Source organism: Micrasema longulum, unplaced genomic scaffold, assembly GCF_059751315.1.
Source record: "Micrasema longulum isolate JH-2025_06_02 unplaced genomic scaffold, ASM5975131v1 h1tg002500l, whole genome shotgun sequence".
Taxonomy (NCBI): Eukaryota; Metazoa; Arthropoda; class Insecta; order Trichoptera; family Brachycentridae; genus Micrasema; species Micrasema longulum.
Window position 1 is genome coordinate 56612 of NW_028279642.1, and position 26585 is coordinate 83196.

A 26585-nucleotide genomic window follows, 5' to 3' on the forward strand; every position below is an offset into this window, starting at 1 on the left:
ATTGAACTATTTGTAATTTTGTTTGTGTGTGTAGAGAGTGCGGCGGGCGAGTGCAACTAGGGCCGGTAGTGGGGGTGGGGGGAGTGTCTGCGGCCGCCCGCACCGCCGTGGCCACGCACTGCAGCGCCGTGGCCCTAGCCGCCCCCCTCCACCCTGTCCTGGACAGTGTCATCGGGAACTGCAGGGACTCCTTCGTGTGCATTCGAGGTAGGCAACACAACCAACTAGTATCGTAGGGAGAGTTAAATGACAGCACTTTTGAAAGCGTTGCTACTTTTATTGCGTTGTAGACCCATATTTGTAAATCAGTAGATGGAGATGGTAGGAGAGTACCACCCTGATATGTACCAATTAACATATCGCCAGCCCAAAGATAAACTCAAAATTTCCAAATTTTGTGCGACACATGCAGTTATTACTACTAACTGGCGTCTGGGAGAAGTACTAGAAACTTTGCTGTTCGCGCATGTGACGCTGTGAAATTGTCTCTCTCGCTCCTGAATATACCTGCATTACAATTATATATAAGGATTACTCTTTTACTACATACTCCGCAACATTCAACACATTGTGTAAACTTTCTATTGTAGTGATAATTTATCTCCGATTATTGGTAAAATGCTTTTTCTATTCGTAATAAGCATTCATTCTTAAATAACAAAATATATAACGATTCGTAAATTTATAACGGAGGAATACCGAAAATCTTAACCCATAATTCATTAGATGTATGGAGATATTAAAGTTATTAGATGCAATGTGTACTAGCTACACATCACCGAGAAGGGAGAGTTAAAAATAAACTATTACTTATTATTTTACATCTTACCAAATAACACATACATCATCTGCTAACATGTGTTCAATGTTTTATTAAAAACATAGGAACAAGGGACAGCAGAAATATTTCATTTATATTAGTGATTTTACACAAAGTAAATAGGTACATAGTTATATTATTTGGCATGGAAAATCACAAAGTTAGTGCTTCAAATACAAATTTTATAATATTTATCTACCTACTAGAACAGAAACTATTTTAGATATGAGTTATATACCATTTTCATTTTTCTTATATACAATAACCTTAAATGCTGTCTATTTATTGAAAGTTCTAAACTCATCAGTCATGACTTGTAAATTTCAGGAATATCGGACTATCAAGATGGAAGTCGAGGTAAGGAATGGCAGCCGTACGCCTCTCTCGCTGCTGCAGCTGTTATGAAAGCTCTCATCTGTGCCATGGATCCACCAGCTAATGAATAATCTCATCACTTCCTTATCTAATATAGTTTGTATCTTGTATTCTGTTTTGTGAATATGTTTAATCAAATCTTTATGATTAGAGTGCCATACATATCATAAAGTTCCTTTTTAATTGTTCCGATGGTAACCAATAATGATTATATGGATTACAGCAACAACGAAATTTTAAAAAACAACTATCCCAAGTTGCGAACATTCGTCATTTCGCGCATGTTACATCAATGCATGTATTTTTTTATTGTTTTCCGGTAAGAATAACTTCTATAGTACGGAGTACCTTTGCATTATGTTTCCAGTAATTTAACTTTAATTTCAAACAACACTTCAATAATAATCTGAAATAAATAATGAAAATGTGGGTGAATCTGTTATAAAATAAAATATCATTTTAAAAACACGACAATAATAAGTTTATGGACGCTTCATTTTTCAAGCTTAAACTTTTTTTCGTTTGCATATTTATTTATCACCTGTCAAAACGTATGAAAAATTTAAATCAGTCGAAAATTTTGGATTTGGATTGTTTTTAGGCAAAAATCATTGCTTGTCCTTAATGATTTTGAAAATGACACTGTGGTCTAGTGCATAGCGCTTTGTCAGGTCTTGTCTTCAATTCCTTACAAGGTCAACATACCATTTTAGAATAGTTTATTTTTTTCTCAAACTGACATGTAAAGCGTTAGACTGGTCATCTTGCCTTTATGTTATAAATTATCAAGGTACTTCGAATCGATACACCGGCACAGTTCCCCGAGCAATGAATTTTCATTGTAGTCATCATCAAAATTTAAGTCTAATGAGAAAAACTTTGTAACGAATTAATGACATGTCTCGAAGGTGAAGTTAAGGAACTCTAATTTGTCATTTCGTGTCTCATAAAATTGATCGTACTCTCGAGAATTTTAAAAAATAAGTTAATTAATTTACTTGGTTATGTTTTTCAGTTTGACCTTATCTTGAATAATGTTTTGCAAAATACCTACTGTAATTTTGAAAATCCACATGTTTTAATTTATCTTATTAAATGTGACATTTTAAGGATAGTTTCTAGACTTCCTTTTCGTGTAATTGATGTGGGCAATATAATACAATATGTAGTGTATAATATAATTAATTGTTTGCAAACCAAAAGCCATTTTATGTCACCTATTTTTAATGCACTTTGATCATTTTATAACATATATGTTATGTCATCAGAGGTTTACGTTTGTTTCTGTACTTATTTTATTTGTCCTTTTGTAGTATATTTCCAAATAGATTCTCCAATAATCGATATCCATTTACATAATATAATTAGAGTTACACAATATTTATTCTGATTCGGGTGAAGTAGATTAGTAAATAAATGTCATTAGATAGAACAAATATTGATAGTACTATTATATGTATTTACAAATTATATACATTTATTAGTAGAGAAAACACAATATACATATTATAAAATACGAAGAACAGATAAATAAAATTAACAAATTACAACAGAGATGGAATACATTTTAAGGGGAATATGGAAGTCTAGGCATTTATAGGGCTTATGACCTGTCATTGGCTGGTTTAAGTGCCCACTCGATGCACTGTAACGTTCACCATTTTGCCCATGTTTATTTTTTTATTCATTCAAATACATACATATAACAATAAAAATATAATAAAAACATATTCCAAACTCTATGAGGCCAAGTGCCATGTGTTCAGTTGGGATACAAAATAATGGAAAGTGGAAGCACGTACATAATTAAATAATAGCAAAAATTAAAATGAAATATTATTACATAAACATATATTTCAAAGGGCATCTAGACAACACGCTTAACAGTATATAAATCTATGCAATCTCGCAGCAGTCTCCTGCAATGGTCTCTTTCCTTAGACAAAATTCAGACTTGTACACTCTTTCTGAAAATGGCTTTCATCATCCACATTTCTTCAATTCTTCCAACTGTTGATTGTAGTGAAGTCAAAGATCTGAAACCTTTACTGTTGTGAAGAGAATAATCTGATTGAATTATTTCACATACTAGATACTAGGCAACGAGATGAATCTCTTCGCAACAATAAAGGTTTCAGCTTTTTAACTTCATAAATTCAACAGTTGGAAGAATTGAAGAAATATGAATGTTCCAACATAGGCAAAATGGTGAATGTTACATGGTGTGTAAAGTGGCCACTTAAACCAGCCAATGACAGGTCATAAGCCCTGTAAATGCCTAGACTTCCATACTCCTTCTCTAAAATGTTCTCCACCCCTGTTGTAATTTGTCATAATTACTCCCTAGGGGGTGAAATACAGTCTTTTGTCTACAAACATTTGGACAAACTCAACACATTGTAGATAAATAAAAGGTTAGTGTTTATTGTATTATTCAATAAATTTCATATACAATATTAATGAATTTATTTCATAAACTTCAGAGCTTCATTATTCTCGAGTCACAAGTAGCATTAGGTGTATGTAAAATGATGAAAAAACACCTCTACATTATAAATGATAAACTATGCCTATTTATAGTAAATATTTATTCCATTCATTTGTCAAATTCCATAGTGTAATTTTGATTGAAAAAAAAAACATGACCGTAATATATTTTTAGTGACTTCTTCATAAATCACAAATTCCATCTAGTAAATTTTAAATATAGAAATACGTAATTACAATTTGACAAGTCACCTGTTTATAATATCTGCTCTCTCCACCAACTAGAAAAAAAGCACAATTATACATAATAATTGGGAAATATCACATACTACGAATACCGATAAAAATATATGAAATGGATTTAGGATAATTAATTGTATTTTCAAAATCAATGTGGATATTGTGGAGAAATGTTTTCATACATAAATGTAAAAAAGAATTCAATAAATTTACGTTCGTAGAAAAACGCGACGTGTTTGGCCTTGGTTGATGTCAAGATTAATGATATTGTACTACACAAATGATATTTCCCTAATTATTTCATTATTAAATAGACACGTCACAAGTGTGAAAAAATTGGCATTTCAATTCATGGGTAGGTCTTTAGTGCCTTCATTCTCCAACGAACTTTCATCACAATCAGATATGATGCTACGCAGAAATATTCTGTCATGTTTTTAAAAATGCTTTAATTATATTTCAACAAATCATTTATTATATATTAATGGTTTTAAATGCATTTTTTTCATGTATTCTATTGGAGATGGCAAGTATTCGAAACAGATGGCCAAATATAGGATGTAGATCATGTCTTCAAATAAATTTAGATTTATGTATTCAATAAATGTTTCCAATTTGTTCCAAATTATCTGGGTAATTATATTATTATTACATTTTCTACCATTAATATTTAAAAAAAAAACATATTTGTGATAATCAACCTACTAATAGTTGTATTGTTTTACCTTAGTTTTAATTATATTTATGTTGCAATTAAAAATTGATCGCTTAGTGTGTGGCACTTTGCAGTGCGAGACACAGCGCAGGCGCCGCGCGCGTTTCAAGATCTGACCACTTGGTTTGCGGGGAAGTCAAACCAGTTTGATACTGACGCGTGCGACACAACGTTTTGTGCTACTTGTGTAGATTTGCAAACAGTCAGTGTTGTATAGTATATAAAATACTAAGCAAGAAGAAAGTCAACCGTAGGAAACTGGACTTCATTCAAAGACAAATAGCTATCAGGCCATGTCTCATAATCTCACTGTTATCAACTCAGGTTTTGAGTGGATTTCCTGATTTTAGGAAGCTCCTGATTGATCCACTACAAGCATAGAATATTCCTTCTGATCCCAACATTTAAAGATAAAATAAAGGCTTATACGAAAGCAGAAAAATTCACTTTTATGAAATATCAACGTTGTACATAATAAGCAAGGTATGTAATAAATGCAACTCCTATCGAAAAAATCAAAACAAAAAAAGATTTTTTTTTAAACTGGTTTGAATTTTTAGCAAACCGCATGGAAAATCGCGCGCCATATTTCAGTAAAAGAATGTTTATAATTGGGCACAAGTTTTTGTTATTTTTCTTTATACAATGTTTTTTCACTAGACAATTATAAGTGAAGCAAACAATTATTTTAAGTCTTAAATATTAAGAGAGTAAATATTGTTTGTAAAGTTGCTTTAATAAACATTTCTACTGCTCAAATGAAAAAATAACATTAAATAAATAATCTTAATGATGGACAGTGCAATGTGATCCAAAACATCAGCAAAGAGTGTGAACTACAGACTTTTATTGTATCAATTTTTAGAAAAATGTATGCATCTAAAAATATTGTCTTTATTATTGTGAATCAAAAACATTAGTGATTTTAGTACTAATATGACTGCAAAATAAACCCAACTTTAGTGCCTATATTTCAAGTCTTATGAAACTTTATTGTTGTAATCAACCAACATAACTTAATAATAAACTGTCATTTTAATTTCAATGTTAATCACATCTCTTCCATTAACATTGTCTTCAAAAATAAAGCTTTTATAATATATATATGTATATGTATTTGAAAACTGTGGTGTAGGAAATGTTTTAAAACTAATGCTAACTACATATATATTATCTTTGTGTATAAATCTATAAACATTAATTTAGGTGAAAATGTCACTTCTGTCTACTTGAAATAATTGTTATATACACCTAATTTAAATGGAAAAATTTCAATATTGTTTATCTTCCTTTTTGGTCAACTGAAATAATTTAAACCTAAGATGTACTAAGTCATGTTATTGTAAGATTATTTTTTATATTATTGTAATATTTATTTTGAAATATTAATTTAATAATTTTTCCATAGCTCCTAATATTATGACTCGTCATTCTACTGTAGTATATAAATATACCAACTTTCTTATACATACTTTTTTATATTATTATTCAAGTATTGAGTTTTTCTACTGTCATTTCTTGGTGGTAATGCACTTTTATTATAATACATATTTAGTTTAATTCCACTTTTATTAATAATTTTCATCAGTGAGCAGGTTTCGTCCCGGTCCAGTGACCGGGTTCGCCAGTGTGAAAATTATCAATACAAGTGGAATGAGAAAGTGCAGTGGTTTTTTTTTTTTAATAGACTATCGAACTAACCATTTTTTTACGTATCGTATTATCATCGCTGTAAATTTTCAAAGTTTTATATTTAAACTGCGTGTGACGTCACAAAGCTTTCTGCGATGAGTTCTGCCGGTTGGTGAATTGACTTCCCGTAAACCGGAAATCTATTTCAACACTATCACCAGTTGATTTGGAAGAACTAGTGACGTCGTTTAAAGTAGTTTTTTTTATTAAAATTATTTTTTTCATACATTTACAATAAACTTCACCTTACAATTTAATGCTCTAATTTTACTGGGCGTAAGAAAACATTTTTTATATCCAATTTCCCATAGCACTGAACTTCCTCATTAAACTAAACATGAATTTTTATTTTAATAATTTATGATATTTTTTTTACATTTTCAAATTTATATTATCAAAACAAATATATTAACTTTTGTGAATGACAAAAGTGTTTGTGTCATTCTACAATGGAAATATATATTTGTAAATATTTATTTTAATTTTACTTGTGTGTTATTATTATGATTTTTTTGTACTATTTATGTGATGACAGTTAATTTAATAAAATATGTCTATACTTTATATACATAATAATATATACTTTACGTGTTTCATTTATATTTTTTTATGAGATAAGATTGCTATATTAACAACCACCTATGTTTGACATTCAGAAGTAGGTAATAAAAATTTTGATGAAAGGATTTTATCAATAATTTTTAGTGATTGACAAAAAATCTTAAGTTTTCCAAATCATTCATTTTTAATATGCATTTTGTAGATTTATGAAAATCTATTTGGTAAAATTTTCTGCACTGTACGTCATTTAAAAATAAATCTAATCCTCAATAAAGTACAGTCCATAAATTTTATATTTGAAGCACTAACTTCGTGGTTATTCATTACAATAAAATAAATAAAACAACTTTGTTTTTAACCACTTATTTTTTATATTTTCTACCAACCGGTTTTAAAGCTATACAAGCTTCTTTATCAAGGTATACTTGACTAATGAATTAACTAACAAAATAAACAATATTTCCTTTGGTCGACTCATGTCACTAGACAAACTATTTGAGCGTATCCATCTCAAATTACACTTCTCATCCCTATAAGACAAAGAGGCTTAATTTATAAGTTCCATACAAAGCATAATATTGATAGAATTCATTAGTTAGGTATAAAGATATTGATAAAGAAGCTTTGAAAACGGTTGGTAGAAAAAAAAAAGTGTTTAAAAGCAAGATTGTTTTATTTATTTTATTAAAGTACAGTCCATTTAAGGGGGTTCTCTGGTTTGACGGTCGGATTTTTAAGCATTTTTTGGGATTTTTTTTGTGAGAACCAATGAAGAGTGTTTCGAGAGTATACATATAAACTTTTAGCTAAAAATATTCATTAGAACCGAAGTTATAGCGCTCTGAAGACACCTCCCTTTAAAAAATGGACGCTCACTCCTTGCGGACAAAATCAGCTGATTGGCTTATTTGAAACTAAAAATATAGGCGGTGTTTTAATTTGCAAATTTATATCCACGGAATGGACTATTATGAAAAGAAAAATTGAAAATTGGATTTTTGACAGACTTCAGAACAAAACATTTCGAATTTCATGTACTTTTTGTCAAAAAAAAAGAGAAATATTTTAAATTTTAGAGTGATGATAGATCATTCCGTTCCTCTATATATGCTGAGTTGACCCTATAAATTTGAAGTGAATCGGCCAAGCCGTTCTCAAGATATGGTGGATGAAAGTTTGAAAAACATAGTATTGAGAAAAACACGTTTGAAGTGTCAAGTACAGTTACAACTCATACCAGCGCTCTGAATACCTGCCCCTTCTAACTGCTGTATCTTTATAATGGCTTCGAATTTTAAAAATTCACTTAACCAACATATTCTAGATATATTAAGAAAACAATTCATGCAAAAAAAAAAAAACATATTTTGAACCCATCAAACCAGAACCCCTTTAAATCCTTAATAAACTTTGCTTTTGCGTGTGTACCAAAAAGTTTTCACTGAGTCATTCAAATTACTAAATAAATATAACAGCTTAAGACACTCTCCGGACACAAGAGATAGTCTCGATTTTGGACAGTAAAAGCTATAACACCAAAAAAAAAAAAGTAGATTGTATAGAAAAAAAAAACATGTAGCAATTACATATGTTACTATATTAATCAATAAAAAAGTAATTTAAAAAATGTTAGTGAAAAAGCAAAAACTGAATGTTTAAAAATTATATTCACCGACAGGCACTAGCATATTGCCAACAATATTTTGAGTTTGTCCAAATTTTTGCAGACAAGGACTGGATTCAACTCCCTAGGAAGCTGTTAGTGTGTAAAGTGGGCACTTAAACCAGCCAATGACAGGTCATAAGCCCTGTGGATGCCTAGACTTCTATATTACCTTCTCTAAAATGTTCTTCATCTCTGTTGTAATATGTTAACATTGACATAAGCTTATTAAACGTTCAAATATACTGTACTTGGCTAATATTCAAAATAAAAATTAAATAAATGTAATTAAATATTTGTATACAACCACAACCAGTAAGTGGTTATCAAATATTTAAAATATTAAAATGTTTGAACACAAAGTTAATGCTTTAAATATTAATAATATGATAATTAAATACAGTAGACTTTAAACATAACTGATGTTTAATATTTTTAATGAATTAAATGTCAATAAATAAAATACAAATTCTTCAAAAAAAAAATTTATTTTTCAATATGACAAAATACAGATTTATATATATGGATAAAATTAAAATTATAAACCTAACTTAAAAGACACATAATCAAGTTGATTTTAAGGAGCCATTTCAGGGTTACCGGCAAACTTCCCTTCGTCAAATGCTTTTCTCGCTTTCTTCAGTTCTTCATTCATGGTGAGGAGATCCTTTACACGAGCATACTTTCTGTAATCCTTACGCACTAGGAACACAATATCTTCAACTTGAACACGCCCTGTTCTGCCTACCTCCATTGCTCTAAAAAGAAATAAAAATATTATAACAGAAAATCACGCGGACATGGAACACTACACCGATTATCTTCAACACGGGGCTTTTGGTCTCGTGGAACCTGGGATACGCAACTATTCTACCTAATATGTATGTACTTTTGTAATACGAGGCATATCCAGAAAATAAGAGTACTAAATTTTTGTATTTAAAAAAAATTACAGTACATTGTATATATTATTACTTATTTTTCCACGTAGTCGCCTTGCCGTTCCTTGCAGGTTGTAAGTCGTGACACAAGCTTTCATATGCCCTCCTCATAGAACTCTCCTGCCATCTCCTTCGTTTACTTTGAGACTTCTTGTTTCACCTCCTCATCGGTTAGAATTTTTTCCCCACCCATTTAAATCTTCAGGAAAGTGAAAATATGAAAATCTGAAGGTGCTAAGTCAAGGGAGTATGCAGGGTGGTTCAAAATGTCCCAAACAAACAAAAAACGGAAAAGGAACTCGCAAGCGCTAGCGACCTGATTCAATTTGTGCTGTTCTGTCAGCTGTTTTGAGACCCATCTTAAGCACAATTTTAGATATTCCAGTGTTTCTGTAATTGTTTCGTGTAACAATGATCTGGAAATTTGTGGAAACATCGCAGAATTTTCACCTACTGTCAATTGGCGGTCTTTACAAACAGTTTTGTTGATTTTTTGCACCAACTCATCGGTCACAATTGAAGGTCTTCCACTTGCTCGTCATGAATATTCGTTCTTCCTTCATTATTAAACTCACGACACCACTTAAATAGGTTTGTCCGGTTCATAGCACCTTCGCCACCTTTTGATCGGTGGTTTGATCGGAGTTTTGCCTTCTGCGAGAAGGAACCACACCTTGCACCTCGCACTCGGCGGGATTTCTTATTGACATCTTTTACAGAAACGAACACTACGAGGCAAGTTTTGGTACTAACGAGGGTCCCCGGTGCTTTGTGTTCAGGAGACCCCCACTACCAATCAGTGTTGCCAACTTTTGGAAAAATAATTCTCACAGCACGAGAGCCAAACAGTACTCTTACTTTCTGGATATGCCTCGTAAATAAACACTGATCACGCTTCCTCTATTCACAAATTTTGAGATTTAAAAATATTTGTCCGTAGTACTGTCGCCGACTAACGGATTTGAGATCAAAGGTTTGTACACTATCAATTATTGTAAAATAAAAACTTTGTTATTACTGTTACACGTTTATTCTGTTAAAAGAACACAACTACGGTTTCGGAAGAGCATTCCTCCCGTCGACAGGTGATACAAAACTCCCGGAGTTTGTTCGGAAGAACCACATATAAAATGTGCATGAATGTTTTACCCCATCTGACAAAAAATTATTTAAAATCAATATTGAAAGAAAAAAGACAGCCACAACACTATTGCAATCTGTCAAAAGTACCTTATCATATTGTCAGAACTGTAGTATTGGAAAAAATTCAGCTAGATGAATCTTGTCGGCCTTGTGGTGTAATGGTCTGCGCATGTGCCTACCATGCAAGAGGTCTCGGGTTCGATTCCCGACATGGTTGATATGAAATATTGTTTAAAAGGGTGTTTTTACAACCAACCAACCAAGAATATTTCATAGTACCTAGACTGGTACCTGAAGCATAAGACTGATCATCTTACCTTCTTGCAACAAAAATAATCAAGATCCGCTGCGATTGGTGTACTAATGCAGTGCCGTATGCACCATTAATAAGTTGCGGAAAGGGAATGATGATGATGATGAATCTCACCCACATCAATAAATATTTTAGCTCTTTTACTTCACAAGTCAAGAGATGGAACAGTTGAGGAAATGTGGATGTTTGAACATAGGCAGTATGATGAATGCTACCGTATGTAAAGTTAAACCAGACTAATTAAACCAGCCCTGTAAAAGCCGAGACTTCCATATTACCTGCTCATTTTTCAGAATACATTTTCGGTGTTTAAAATCTTACCTGTGAGTGGTTTCAGTAATAAATTCGATGACAAGATCTTCGAGCAAATCAACACTCTCCGTATATGGATTTTGATCATCTCCAAATCCGTACATCATGCACCTTAACTCCTTGCTAAATAACCGTTTTCGGCCGGAAGGTGTAGCTCCAAGCTGAACGTCCGCATTTTCGTCTTCGTCAAACTGTAAATATAAAGATATTTCGTTTTAAAATAGTGAGGTTGTAAGAGGAATACGAATTTCTATATAATTCAACTTACTTGGTCAAAAGTCTCAGAGTCCTGTGATGTTGAAGCCATTCTAAAAACAAAATAATATGGGGTGTTTACTACTTCACTACTCCATTCAATTAATTAGGGACTGCTGATTTTATTAATATTTCATTAACTGCAAATAATCGCGATACAAAAGTTCAATTCTCGATTAAAATAGGAATAAAAACAATAAAATTGAAACCTTATGACACATTGACAACTCGCAGATATTCCTTTTGTTTATTTTTCTAAATTTCTAGATTTTATCTTAGCAATGACATAGACAAAAAATTAAATTTGCATAGACAAAAAAAAGATATCATCAAAGACATTCCATTGCTACCCAGAGGTTCGGATTACAATGGAAAGTCAACATTTACAATATCTTCAATTTTATCCAAACAAAAAACAAACACAATCAAATCATCACACCGTTTCCCCGTAAGGGTAGGCAGAGATGATAAAACGCCACATCACTATATATTTGCATACAGATCTCGCTTCCTCTACATTCATACATCTTCTCATGCACGCGCGCCAATTATTCCAACTTTTGACATGTTAATCTTCAAGTATTTGTTGGATTTGGTCGTGCCATATCTTTCTTGGTCTTCCTTTATTTCTGCATCTATCAATCTTCACATTGTAAATATTCTTAGCCGTTCTTTCGCTGTCCATTCGTTCTACATGTCCAAACCAGCGCAGAACTATATAATGTTTTTCTCAGCCTTACATAATGTATAGAGTAAAAATATTTTTTCTGTATTTAACGCAGAATATTCAAACATTTTTTTCTTTTAAACATGTTCAATTATAGATTACCGATGAAAATATATTAAATGTTCATGCAAATATACTCATTTTCATACACAAATATTGGTTTTTCTTTGTAGACAGTAGAAGATAACTTTATTATCGTGGCCCAAAGTACAATAAAATACAAAAAAACTATATCAAATTAACTGAAATATGGTCAAGTAAAAATAACAACGTTTCGAAACTATTCCTTGAATAATTAAGCAGTAATCTGAATCAAATGGTCAACGTATACCTACATCGATAACTATTTGAAAATGAATGATTAAGAATGGGACCACAAATATGGGGATTTTAATGTCAATAATTGTCTTTTGTATGCTGATGATGCCGTGCTTTCTGGTAGCAACAAAAAGGCCTCGAATTCTTGGTAACAAAGGTTTACGACGAATTCAAGAAAAGCAATTTGCTGATCAACGTTCACAAATCTAAAGCATTTTAAATACAACTAAACGATAGATCATTGTAAACGTAGATATTCTTAATCAAGTAGAAAATTTCATTTATCTGGGAACTATGTTTACTAGAAATGATAAGGCTGAGAAATACATTGAAAGGAACAAAATTTTGTAAAAAACTCGATTTTTGCCAGAATTATTTGAATCTTAAGCAAAACCGATCAAAAAACAGTTTTTAAAATAGTAATGATAATAAGTTAATACTAATAGTATTTTTTATACGTAATGTGTCTATATATTATTTTTTCAAACGAATTCTAAATAATAAATATTTTGTACTCGTATATTGATTTGATTCTCAAAACTGTTTCACCAATACCCAAAATAATTATGTTTTTTTTATTGAGACCTTGTACCAAAGCATAGTTCACTAAAGGTTCTTTTTTTTAGGAAATATTAATTATGTTACCTTGTTTGCAGTAGTCGTTCGAAAAAAAAAATTGTGAGTGAAAAATGTAAACATTTCTCGTTTATAGCTTCTTACCCCAGTTTGTAATTGAATGTACCTACTGTAAAAGTTTTTTTTATCAATGATTAGCCTTTGTCTGGTGTCACGGCATCGAGTTGTCACACGGCGAGCGATCGCAACATTTCTTAACCCGGTTGGGTGTGTGCTTTTTACTGTGTACATGATTGTGCCACTTATGCGGAGTTTTCGGTGATATTTCCTATTAAAACATATTTTAGAGTAAGTTAGAATTATAATTTTTAACCATATAGATCATATGGAATCGTAACATTCAATAATTGATGGACTTTTTATAGCAAAACATGAATCCCGGTGAAGTTAATTAGTGGACACTTGTTACTCAAAACTTTTTACTATGTCAAGGTGCATATTATTCTGCTTCTCTGTTAGTTAATATTCCTAATAATTGAATATCTCGGTCGTAAACGAATTTTTCGTATTGTTTACTAACTGTCTCTGGTTGACAATTACAGGTGTTGTTTTTGGAATAAGAAATACTTTCTAAATGTAATGTGTGTCATGCATACTGTCACAAACTACAAGTTTCTCACTGGATTCTATTTTTATGTTTTCAGGTTCGGAGGCTGGTAAAAAAAAAACAAAATGCCGAAATCCGTATGTATTTTTTCATTTACTTACTTTCATTAAAATAATTCAATCTTAACCATAGTTTATAAAAGTGACAACCACTTATGCTTGAATATTATAAAACTTTAATGTTAGTGTAATAGTTATCCTATTATATCAGTGCCAAGGTATATTTATACAGAATAAGTAAATAGTTATATTTTGAAATGTGACAGCTACTTTAGTATGAAGGAATAAAAAATATTTTTTATTTATTTATTCAACTTTTTGTACATAATGTCAATTGTACATTGGCGGGCTTATTGCCAAAGGCAATTTCTTTCAACCAACCCATAAAACAAAAGTTTCGTTTTTGTAATTCAAGTTGCAAAACATATTCAATAGAAAATATACAAAAATATAAATAATTGTATTTGTATATAAATGACCTTAAATCAGTTATTCAATGGTAAAGAGGAATGGAGGAGAGGTTTCTTTAAACATGATATAAACAGAGATACTGTAGTAACATCTCTGATAGTAGATGAGAGATGATTCCACAGTTAGCTGCATGAACACCATATAAGCTGAAGAAGAAAGAGGAATTGTGAATGGGTATTAAGAGGGTGCTTTGAGAATTAGAATAAAGAGGTAAACCATGAACTGATAAGCGTTGAATTTTTCACGGAGGTATATAGGAGCGTTAGGACTATGAAGTATAGTAAACAGAAGTGAGAGGGGGTAATAGTGTTTCCGCTGTCTTAATTTTGAGCCATTTCAGTTACCTGCGATAATTATAAATGTGGTCATATTTCCGAAGACAAATAATATACCTTATGCGTGTATTCTGGAGTCGTTCAAGTTTATCGAGTTCCTCACAGCTTTAATCAGTCATGAAAACATCAGCGTAATCTAGAATGGGTAGTAGTAATGCCTGTACGAGTGAGCATTTAATATTAATGGGTCAGAATTTTTGCAACCTTCTTAGTGAGTGTTGACTGAAAATTATTTTGCAGCTTGATTCATTCGTAAGAGCTCGCCCAGCATAGATGTTCATCCATTAGTACTTATAGATTTTTTATAGATTTTCTGTTTTGCATATTGGTACCATTGACATTAAGAGAAGATACGTTCCACTCACTTAGCAACCTTTGACTACCCGCAAACATAATTTGTGTTTTAGATGGGTTACTCACCATACTCTTTTGTCCAAGTTGACACGCTATATATATTGATTACGAGGAAACATACTATTTTAGTGCATCAAGCATTTCTATCATTATCTCATGAATGTTTATATTAATATCTCAACTGTTGATGGATTGAATGTACATATTTTTTTATTTATTTTTGCACCACAACAGGCCAGGAGGCCCAATAACAGTGGTGAATTACATCACAGAACACCCAGGCTTGAGAAAAATCTAAATAAAATTTTTGTGTTCTCACCGGGAATCGAACCCAGAACCTTCCGTGCGTGAGTCAAGCGTCTTGACCACTATACCATGGAGGCCGCCATATTAATCAACTTTATAAAAAATTCTGAAGACAAGATTTGAAACCTCTCATATTCTGGTCTGTCCTGGCCAATTTGATTATATATTACTTAAATTATTCATAAAATATTTGTAAAAATGCTTTTTATTTTATTTTTTAAGATCAAGATCATTGACAAAAGTAAACACACTTTCCAGAAGTAATTATTTTGCACTTAGTATATATTTCTGTGTGGTTAAGTGATTTATAAGAATAGTTTTGTAAACTTATAATATTAGAAATCAAACACTGATTTGAGTCTACTGAACACTTTATTTTATTTTTACAAATATAAACATATAAAAATAAAAACTTCGTGACAATAGTTTTGTACTTGCATAAAGCGCTTTGTTATAATTGTGTTATAATAAGCATTTTACCATAAATGGATTAAATATATTTTGTTTTGAATATTCATCAGATAGATTTTGCATAACCATAGCGCTGTGGTGGTTTTAAAAATAGCTGATGTAATGTTTAAATTTTAAAAATGTGTTTTAAATCTGAAATAGCACAAAATGATATGCGACTTTAGTTGACTTTATTCTAAGATTTGTTTTGATGGTGAGTTTGCGCTGACAACACATTAAGCCTCTAATTGTTGTGATTGTGTAACTGATTAACATAAATAGGTGTGTAGATTTTCATGGTCACTGTTATCAATATGTATCTTCTTTTTTGGATTCTGCAATGCTTGTCAAAACGTCAGAACAAATCCAACTTACACGGGATCACCCATGATACATATTGATTAACATAATATCACACCATGCCTCGATCGAAAATGTATAATTTATTTTTATTTTTATGTAGTGCAGTACTTATTAATAATGAATTAGTTAAATGAATATAATCTACTGACGGAGCCACTTTAAAATACTTGTCCGCTTAATGGGTGGAGTTTAAATATTCCAAAGAAGAAATTTTTGATAGAAAGGTATATTAAATGAACAATTTCTTTTAAAAATAAGTACACCCCCGATGTGTACACACATTCACAACTATCCCTTTATTTCCATACATTGAAGAAAAAAAATCCATAATTTCTGGAATGGAATCTAAGGTTTATCACATTTATCACACTACAGGGCTGCAATTTAATTACCTACAGCATCAATATTAATTTATTTAGCAGTATTTTAGGTATGTCCAAATGTTTGTCGTGTTTTCAGAAAAAGTTCAGCCAGATGAATCTCACTCACATCGATAAAAGTTTCAGCTCTTTTACTTCACAAAGATGGAAGAATTGAGCAAAAGTTGTTGTCTTAACATATATAGGCAGAATGGTAAATGTTATTTTTATTCTGAGAGATGGTGGTCAGCGCTTTATAAGCTCCTGACGTCACTGCAACCTGTTAGGTCTATTGCGACAGGTCTCTGATAATTAGCTCTCGCCTTCCGAGCCAAGGTCTTTGAAGAGCCTAGCTACTGTGTGGAGGGTGAGTGTTAATTTTATATCATTTTGATAAATCTTCTCTTCTAAGCCTAGATCCATAAAGCATCATGTTAAAGGTGAATGTTACACAATGTGTAAAGTGGCCACACCAGCCAATGACAAGTCATGAGCCCTGTAAGTGTCTAGACTTCCATATCCCCCTTTCAAACGTGTTTTCCCCTGTACATTTAATTTCAATTTATTATTTTATTTACAGTGATTTTTTACTGTAATAATTTATGCTATTCCGGGAATTGAAAAAAAAAATGCGAGTTGCTTTATTATTTACCTTGCTTATAATATACAAGGTTTATATTTCAAAAGTGGATTTTTCTGCAAATTAATTTCTTTAAATTTATCTAAACTGTTGGGATTAGGAGGGATATACTAATGTAGGCGAATCAGGAACTTCTCAGCATTTGCTCATGTGGAGAGGAAACCACTTAAAACTCTTCAGGAGAAGCCGGCCTGTTGGCAGTAGTCAAGAGGCCTTCCATTCCACTAGAGGAGTGTTCGGCATTTTGTTCCCTACTTTGGTTTATTTTACCAATTGCCTGCACTATATTGACCATGTATGATGAAAAATGTTTTTAAACTTTTGGTTAATAAAAATATGAATACGTTTATATATTGACGCAGCACAATAATAAATTATACAATTTCTGTTGTTAAATTAAATTGAATATATATTCAATCTGATTTTTATATGGTGCTGTTACTTATATACGTCTAGTGGTCAAATCGTAAATGAGAAGTAAAGGTGCAACATCTGTTATTCATCCCAAAAAAGTTTGTAAAATATCTTCAAGTTTTTGTTTTAATTATGAATGAAATTTAGGCAGAATGGTGAATATTACACATTATGTAAAGTGGCCACTTGAACCAGCCAATGACAGGTCGTTAGCCCTGTTGATGCCTTGACTTCTATATTCCCTTCTCTAAATGTTCTTCATCTCGGTTCTGTTGTAATAAGTTAAATTAAATGTATCAACATTTAAATTGGGGATCCCTAATTGAAATATTGACCCTGATTCTGCACCTTTTCATGAAAAATCTAATATAAGCCTAGCGATATATGTACTACTATACTAGTGATATTTGCACTACTTTTTGTAGTCATACTATTTTCTCAATGAATTTTCAATGGTTGTTTAAAAGAATCGTAGACAAACATGAAGGCATCAGACTTAAATTTGTCATTTACTACTAATTGCTTCTCTAAAATAGTTAATTCTTCCTTGTCTTTATTTTTAACTTTCATACCAATTAGGGATGAAGTTCTTGTACTGGTTTATAATGAATTTGCATGCTGCGTATACTAGATCCTGCCATGTTTATGAATGTCATTTAATTATTCTGACTTATGGACTGACATATAAAATCTAAATTTCTTTGATGGTAATGAAAAAATACCCGTAGTCTGCGGCAGATCTAACAGGATCTAACGCACCGTCAATTACTGAAAAGAGATGGGAATACACATGCTTGTAAATTAATACGAGCTACTATTCTCCCCTCCCTTGTAAGCAAGTGTCTGGTTCTCTGTGCCGACTGAACCTATGGTACATCCAGCTCTGTCCGTAGAAGATATTCAAAAAGTGTTTGTCAGGACAATTTTCTGATTAAAACTATTTAATTCTGCAATGGAATATATTACCCATCCAAATTTTACATACTGTTAGTGCAATAAAAATATGACCTCGTGTTATATTAAAATATTGAATTATAAACATATTATATGAGAAATCCATCAATTAAATGAAAAGTAAATGTATGTTTTTTTATGTTTAGATCCGTGCATTATGTAAGGCTGAGATAAGCATTATCAACAAAATCAAGAAAGGAGTTCTGTGTTGGTGTGGACATCTAGAGCGAATGGACGGCGAAAGAACGGCTAAAAAGATTTAAGATGCGAATGTTGATGGGTGCAGAAAAGGAGGAAGACATTGCATGATCAAATTCAACAAATACTTGAAGATGGTCATGTTATATGTTGGAATAATCGGCAAGCATGCATGAGCAGATGTATGAATGTAGAGGAAGCGAGGTCTGTATGCAAAGACAGAGTGATATGGCGTTCTATTCTCTCTACCTCTCCCTACGGGGAACAGTGTGATGATTTGTTATTTTATTTGAAGAAATGAAATATTTGCGTTCTTATGTTTTACAAATAAATTCTTTTCTTCTTTCTCCTGGCTGTATGTCCCATTTACTTGAGGTCAGCCCTCCTAGTCCTCGATCTACACATCGGACTACGAGATTTGTTGTTTGGTTTCTGTTTTACGGCCGGTTGCCACCTGGCGCCGAGAAGGTAACCTCTCTTGCTAAGTAGAGCTTAGGATTGCACTGTTAACTAATGTTCCTCGTCCTGCCCGACACTACTGTCTCCCAACTGCCCTTAGCACGAAGCATGTCCGGGTGGCGTGAAAAGATTTCTGTCCCTTCCACCTGTACTGATGCACTTCATCTCCGTCATCACAGCCATTGAGGTCTTCACCCGTAACTCTGGGCAAGGGATCGCGTTATACCTTGCAATAATGGGTCCTCATTCAAAGGTGCTCTACCCCGTGATGTGGACACGCCGAATGAGAATTTCTCCAGTGAGAACTGAGAATGTTACTCAGTCCCCCAGGAGCCGGGTCAATGGCCTTGTTTAGGTATGCCAGGCGAATATATGCCCACAAACCCTCCCCCGAGACCGAGGGAGTTTTACCAATAAATATATCAATAAAATTGTGGCTATTTTCAAGAAGTTGTAAATAACTCGCTTTTAGAAAATGTATATCGAGTTGCGGTAGATTGGAGTTCGAACCTCTGATCTGTGAGTCCGCGACGCTACCATGAGACCACAATCCGGTTCACAGATTAGAAATAAAATATTTAATTTCCGTATTACTAAATCGGTTTTTATGTCAAGTTAAAATACTTTTATTAGCACTTCTTTTCATCCGTACCTACTCTATGAATGAAAATTTTGCAATAATCATTATTAAGTAATGACTAAAATGCTTGTTCCATTGTATGGAGTTCAGAGTTTGAATTCCGTGAAATCACAAAAATTAAATAAATTTGCATGATTTCCTAGACCTTTTTAGCTTTTCTGACATATTTTTTTAGGGCTGAAATTTACCATGACGACAGTAAACTTATGTAAAAAAAATACCATTCTTAAAATAAAATCATTCAGAATAAAATATAATCAATTAATTTTTATCCTTATAAATCTCCCATTTAGTCTTTCAGTTCAAATTGTAAGTTTCTTGCTAATTTATTGAAATTAAATGCAACCCTGCCTTACAATGAATCAATATTAACAAAATTAAATAAAAAAATCTGCAGTTAGGCTACTTTCCTCATTTTCCATTATAAATAATATTAAATTGATTACCCACAACTTGTTTCCCATTTTATTGGGTTAAATTATAAAAACAAATATAAATATCATATATTTAAAACTGAAATTTATTGCAACAGAGAGGAAAATAATTTTTCACAAGGAAATATAGAGGTCTAGGCATTTACAGAGCTTAAAACCTATCACGAACATTCACTCTTCTGCCTGTGTTTGAACATGCACGTTTCTTTGAACTGTTGATTTTTAATGATTATGATCAAATTATAAATAAACTTATCAATGAAACTTCTTGGTTTAGTTTTACTTTTTATTATTTTGACCAACGAGCGCTTTCGCCTAAGTAGGCATCTTGACCGGTCTTGAAGATGCCCACTTAGGCGAAAGCGCTCGTTGGTCAAAATAATAAAAAGTAAAACTAAACCAAAAAGTTTCATTGATAAGTTTATTCATAATTTTATCATAATCATTAACTATGGAGTTTTATCAAGAAATATCAACAAAAAACATCAATATTGTTGATTTTTGTTGTTTGGTCAAAATATAATTATTTTCATAGTATTTTAAGGCGAGAGTTATTGCAAGCAAAATAAACATCAGCCATTTGCTTTTGAGAGGATATTGTACTAGAAGGTAGTTTTTTTTTTAGAATTTAACCATAGAGTTTTGACGGCCATTTAAAAATTTATTTATGATCGTTAAAAAACCGCATTCCTCATAGCTAAAATGTGCGTAAATTTGAAATGCATTATAGGTAAAGTAGCATTTGCACAAGGACAATACAATATTGCCCTGTTTCGGCATCGTACCTATTGTTCTCGTGTGAACAGCAATTTGAAGGACAGGACAGTAGGACAATAGCCACTTTCTCAGGCACATACTCAAACAACATGAACAAAACGTCAGTATCAAGCTGCAGTTAATCTTGAGAATAATAACACGCCACTAACTAATTAGTTATGTTGTAAAGAAAAAATGTATCTTCAGTTTCTCATAGGTTAATAATTAAATTTTATAAGTGCATATCGTTGATGACTTCTTTGTCGCAATCCTTTATTATGAATACGGAATAATAATACGCCACTGGCTAATAGAGTCGCCCATACGGACAAAAACCATTCTATGGTTATCAACCACGAAGTGAGCTACAGTTTACAGCAATACAACGGGCCAGGTACTCAGGTCAAAAATTGCAAGCGCAATCCGAAACCGTCCGTTATATGTTTTTTGTTAAACTAAAAAGCAATCCAAAAATTTGGAACGCTTTTGTTCTCTGCAATAAAGCTAAAGGGCTTTTCTGTCGAATTATTACTCTGAGAGTTAACCCAACCCAAAATGCTGATTGCTAGAAAAGTGGACCTGGTCGTCGCGTATTCATTTTCACAGCGTTCCACGCGTGAACTACAACCGAATTTTTGTATTGTCCCAATGTCCGAATCTACCTCAACTATGTGCGTTAGGGCCGAACCATGCACATTCTCACCTATGGTCAATCACGCGTGATATAGGTACACCTTGTACTGTTGGACTGGTGACGAGTACCGGGAGTGCGTGTGTGGGCGTGAGGGCACGCACACCTTCAGTTGTGTGTGTGTGTGTGTGTGAGGGCACTAGGTTGACCGGCGCACCTGATCGCGCACGTCCCCCCCCTCGCCGCCATTTCTTTGACCGACCGCGCGGGAAACTTGAACTCCGCGGTAGAAAGTAAAGCGGAGACGGCACGGAATCAAAATCGCCACATGTAAAATCTGTCTCGGATGTCGGTTTCAGATTTGAACCGAGCGTTTTGCTAGTTGCCGCTGCGTGCGAATCAGGTTTCTCCACCGGCGTGCAATGATTTACGCGGGAATCTAACAGAATAGCGGGTTTTTAAATATTTTACAAATTCCAATGTCGTTTTACACTTTCCCCTGTCCCCGAGACACGGATCACATATTTAATCGAATGGTTTACGCACCTAATTTGTTTTTAGAATAAGTTATTTTACAAATATCGAATTTTACGGACTTGACCACCTAATTATTTGGAAGATTGACGAATTCCTGTAAAGTTACATTCTTTTTTATCGATACGTTTTTTTAATATCATTAAATGTACATAACTAAATAAATGCGCGTTTTAAAACAAACTTTTTTTCTTGTACTTAGTTTCTATAATAAAATCTTATTTTATCTCTAATTCTTAATATTTTATAAATTTTTCTATTTTTGACACTTGTCCAATAATATTTACACACATGTCCACCCTCATTCCATAATTACAGCCACTCACCCACCCTCTCACACCTTACACAAACACACTAGCATGTATTGTACGAGTATTTAATGTATTACTGTTGATATCCCTAATAAATCAAATAAAAAAACTATATTTTTACATAATTCCTTTGAACGTGAAATTGAACGTGAATTCATTAAATTTATCCCAAAAAATCAGCGTTTTTAAGCAAAACGTTTAAAATACGAACCGTTAATTATTGACCGACCGAAATTTATGGTTTCGGCCAAAAATTGGCTGAAACTTCGGCTAAGCCGAAATCTGCGGTCGGGATAAGTCGGATTACGTGTACTCAGATGGAAAATTAGCACAATAAAGAGATAAGAGATATTGCAAGAGATATAGTGTCTATTTTTTTTTTATTGTTTCAATATTTATGTGTATTATGTATTCTTTTTTCATTGTTTGTAAACCAAATAAATAAATAAATTCGTATTATGTGATATTTCCCTATTGCGGGATAATGGATAAGAAGAGTCATTATTGGAGCGAAATGACTTTCGTCCATCACACGAGGTGGCACAATGCAAAGGTGTCACGGCCGCGGGGCGACCGCGATCCCAGCGTTGTGTAATCACTGGAGACAAAGGTCCATCCGTAGTACCTTGATACAGCTGTACCACCGTCCGACGGGGACTTACATTTTCCAGGCTGCAAATATCAATATTTTATATGTTCTAATCTCAGGGGCATTGCATTGAGGCTGGTGGGACATTTGATTACAGAATTTGGCCAACTTTGAGATGTAACCATGTCACCAGAATTCATACTATAGTAAAACCTTTATTTGAAACAAGACGTAGAACTTTTTTACTGTACTGTTTGCAAGCAAAAGCCAAACAGTCAATATGTTCCGTGTAATTATTATCAGAATGAATGTGACTGCTGGGACTCTGGAAAATCCCACCTTCTACCTTTGCGCATTTGGAGACAAATTTATGCCAAACTACTCAATATCAACATGTTACAATAGAGATGAATAACATTTTAGAAAAGGCAATATAGAAGTCTAGGTATCTACAGGGCTTATGACCTATCATTGGCTGGTTTAAGTGGCCACTTTACACATTCACAGACATACTGCACATATTTCATCATCGCCATCATTCCCTTTCCGCACCTAATGGTGCATAGGGCACTGCATTGGTACACCAATCGCAGCGTATCTTGATTATTTTTGTTAAATGGAGGCAAGATGATCAGTCTTGGGGGCTATGAAATATTCTAGTGTAAAAACACCCTTTTAAATAATATTTCATATCAACCATGTCGGGAATCGAACCCGAGACCTCTTGCATGGTAGGCAAATGCACTGACCATTACACCATGCGGCCGACAACTGCACATATTTAAACATCTATATTCCTTCAATTATTTCATCTGTTGATGTTTGTGAAGTTAAAGAGCTGAAACCTTTATTTGTATGGGTGAGATTCTTCTAATTGAATTATTTCACCTGCATACTAGACAACGCCTCAATATAAATGAGAGTTTTTTTATATGTATGTAATATTAATAACTTTTATTTAATAAACTAAAAGTCCAAAAACAGTTATTAAAAAAAATTGTAACTGGTGGAATTTCTAAAATTACTAAATAGTAAATATGTGTGAAGTAATGGTTTCTTTAGACAAAAAAGTCATTAAAATAAATAAAAACAGCTTTGTTTTCAACAGCTTATTTTTTCTTCTTCTAGAAGCTTTTATAGCTTTGAAACCGGTCGGTAGAAAAAATAAAATAAGTGTTTTTGTTTTTACTATAATCACAAACTTAGTGCTTCAAATATAAAAAAGTAATTATTTGTTTATATTTATAAAAAAAGACGTTTAACTTAGTTATTATCAATTTTCAAATATATATATAAATACTTCATGTCAACCATGGCGGGAATCGAACCCGAGACCTCTTGCATATTAGGCAAATGCGCTGACCATTACACCACGAGGCCGACCAAAAAAATGTGTTTGTACACTACAATATTTCATAGTACTTGGACAGGCACCTAAAGCGTAAGACTGATCATCATACCTTCATGTAACAAAAATTATCAAGATACGCTGCGATTTGTATACCAATGCAGTCCTATGCACTATTTGCAAAATGCAAAATTTGCGTCATTTTACCACTTTGATACCACCTGTATGAATTACATCTGCGACTTGGAGCTACACTTTCATACGAACATTTTAAGAAGATTGATGAAATAACATATTGCCAGTCAGCGAGAAGCAAGTCGTCAACTGAAAACGCACAAAAAAAGAAATTCCAAGAAATGGAAAAAAAGAAAATTAAAAATGTAACTAAACTAGACTCCGATAAAGTAGTGTTGAATTTATCTAGTCTAATCCTTAACAAAGACGCAATATCGGTACTCAGCAAAGGACTTAATTTCGCCATAACGCCAAAAACCGTCCCAGTAGACGACATTATATGTGGAGTGGAAACGGCACTTAAAAAGACCCCTACAGCAATAGCGGAAGAAATCCGACAAGACACGTGCCAGATATTAAGAAAAGCGAAATTACCGCCATCGAATATTACAAAATCAGAACGAGCAGCTCTAAGAGAATTACGAGAGAATAAGGATATTCTCATACTACCGGCGGACAAAGGAAACGCGACGGTAATATTGGACCAACAAGCATACTCGAATAAAATACACGATTTATTGAAAAGTGACACCTACGAAAAATTAAAGAAGAATCCAACAGATAAAATTGACAGAAAAATGAGAGAATTGGTAAAACAATCAAGCATTCCTAAGGAGGACCATTGGAAATTGTTTATGCAAGCCTCTAAAACTCCGGCGCTCTACGGATTACCTAAAGTGCATAAAGAAGGCACTCCGCTGAGGCCAATAGTAAGCGCGATAGGCGCGCCGACATATAAGCTTTCACAATATCTAGCGGGCCTTTTACAAGTGCACACAGGAAAGACGTCGTCCTTTATAAAGGACTCACCGCACTTTGTAAGCATAATAAAAGAATTAAATGTCTCAGAAGGAGACATCCTTGTCAGTTTCGATGTAGTATCATTGTTTACTAATGTCCCAATAACTGATTCAATGGCCCTTTTAAGAGAGATTTTTGATAAGGACATGTGTGCCTTATTTGAATACTGTTTGACAAATGGATATTTCTCTTTTGAAAAGGAAATTTATAAACAGATAGAAGGAGTAGCTATGGGTAATCCACTTTCACCCGTAATAGCGAATTTTTTCATGGAGAGCTTTGAAATTACCGCTTTGGATACTGCTCCCTTCGTCCCCAAAGTCTGGCGGCGGTACGTTGATGATGTTTTTGTGATATGGGATCATGGATCAGATAAACTCAAAGTGTTCCTAGAACACCTGAATAGCCTGCATCCTTCTATACAGTTTACAATGGAAAAAGAACAAAAACGGGTCCTTCCATTCCTTGATGTCGAAATTATGAGAAAACAAGACGGGAGCCTGGGCCATAAAGTGTATAGAAAGCCGACTCACACTAATCGATATCTTCATGCTACCTCTCACCATCATCCGTCCCAAAAACTGGGTCTCATAAATACACTTGCCAGAAGGGCGACTCGTATTTGTGAAGAAACAAGTTTAGAAACTGAATTGAACATATTAACAAACGCGCTGGAAGGAAACGGATACAAAAAGAAAGAGATTTTGGCTAGAATAGCTTCTATATCAAACACAAACAAGACGTATGACAGCAATAACGATGACTATAAAGGGATAGCTTGTTTGCCATATGTAAAGAATATTACGGATAGAATTTCCAAAATCCTTAAAAAACACCAGATTAAAACTGTTTTCGGCACGTCGGCAAAAATAAGAGATTTTCTGAAATCAGCAAAGGACCGGGATCCTCTCGAAACCGACGGCATTTACAAACTGGATTGTAAAAACTGCCCTAAGGTTTACATCGGGCAGACTGCCAGAAATATAACAAAGAGAGTAAAGGAGCACATGAGTGCATGCAGGCTCGGCTACCCCGAAAAATCGGCCTTGGCCGAGCACCACATAGAAACGGGGCATAAGTTTTCCTTTGAGCCGATAATCTTAGGGAGGCCAAAGAACCACCAAACACGACTAGTAAAAGAAGCAATTGAGATTTACAAACATCCCGACAACATAAACAGAGATGATGGGATGCGATTAA

At 33.2% G+C, this 26585-nt stretch overlaps 3 protein-coding genes across 4 annotated transcripts in view; 2 read left to right on the plus strand and 1 right to left on the minus strand.

Moving 5' to 3' along the window:
- LOC148272071 (uncharacterized) overlaps window positions 1–1597 on the plus strand; it is a gene marked incomplete at its 5' end in the record, with an annotated part of 56250 nt that extends 54653 nt beyond the window's left edge. The window contains 2 exons of the mRNA XM_088240567.1: window positions 35–207; window positions 1148–1597. Coding sequence (XP_088096693.1) covers window positions 35–207; window positions 1148–1266 — 292 coding nt within the window. The remainder of the gene's footprint in view (window positions 1–34; window positions 208–1147) is intronic.
- A 7425-nt stretch (window positions 1598–9022) lies between these two features.
- On the minus strand, window positions 9023–11817 carry Taf13 (TATA-box binding protein associated factor 13). Its single transcript, XM_088240563.1, has 4 exons — window positions 11727–11817; window positions 11531–11570; window positions 11272–11453; window positions 9023–9311 (listed from the first exon to the last, which is right to left on the minus strand). The coding sequence occupies exons 2-4, from the start codon at window positions 11567–11569 to the stop codon at window positions 9131–9133; spliced, it is 402 nt and encodes a 133-aa protein (XP_088096689.1). The 5' UTR covers window position 11570; window positions 11727–11817; the 3' UTR covers window positions 9023–9130.
- A 1539-nt stretch (window positions 11818–13356) lies between these two features.
- LOC148272074 (moesin/ezrin/radixin homolog 1-like) overlaps window positions 13357–26585 on the plus strand; it is an 88027-nt gene continuing 74798 nt past the window's right edge. Inside the window, exons 1-2 of one of the 2 annotated variants that reach the window (XM_088240565.1) lie at window positions 13357–13486; window positions 13843–13882. In XM_088240565.1, coding sequence (XP_088096691.1) covers window positions 13871–13882 — 12 coding nt within the window. In that variant the 5' untranslated portion in view covers window positions 13357–13486; window positions 13843–13870. The remainder of the gene's footprint in view (window positions 13487–13842; window positions 13883–26585) is intronic. The other variant, XM_088240566.1, reaches the window with a different exon arrangement.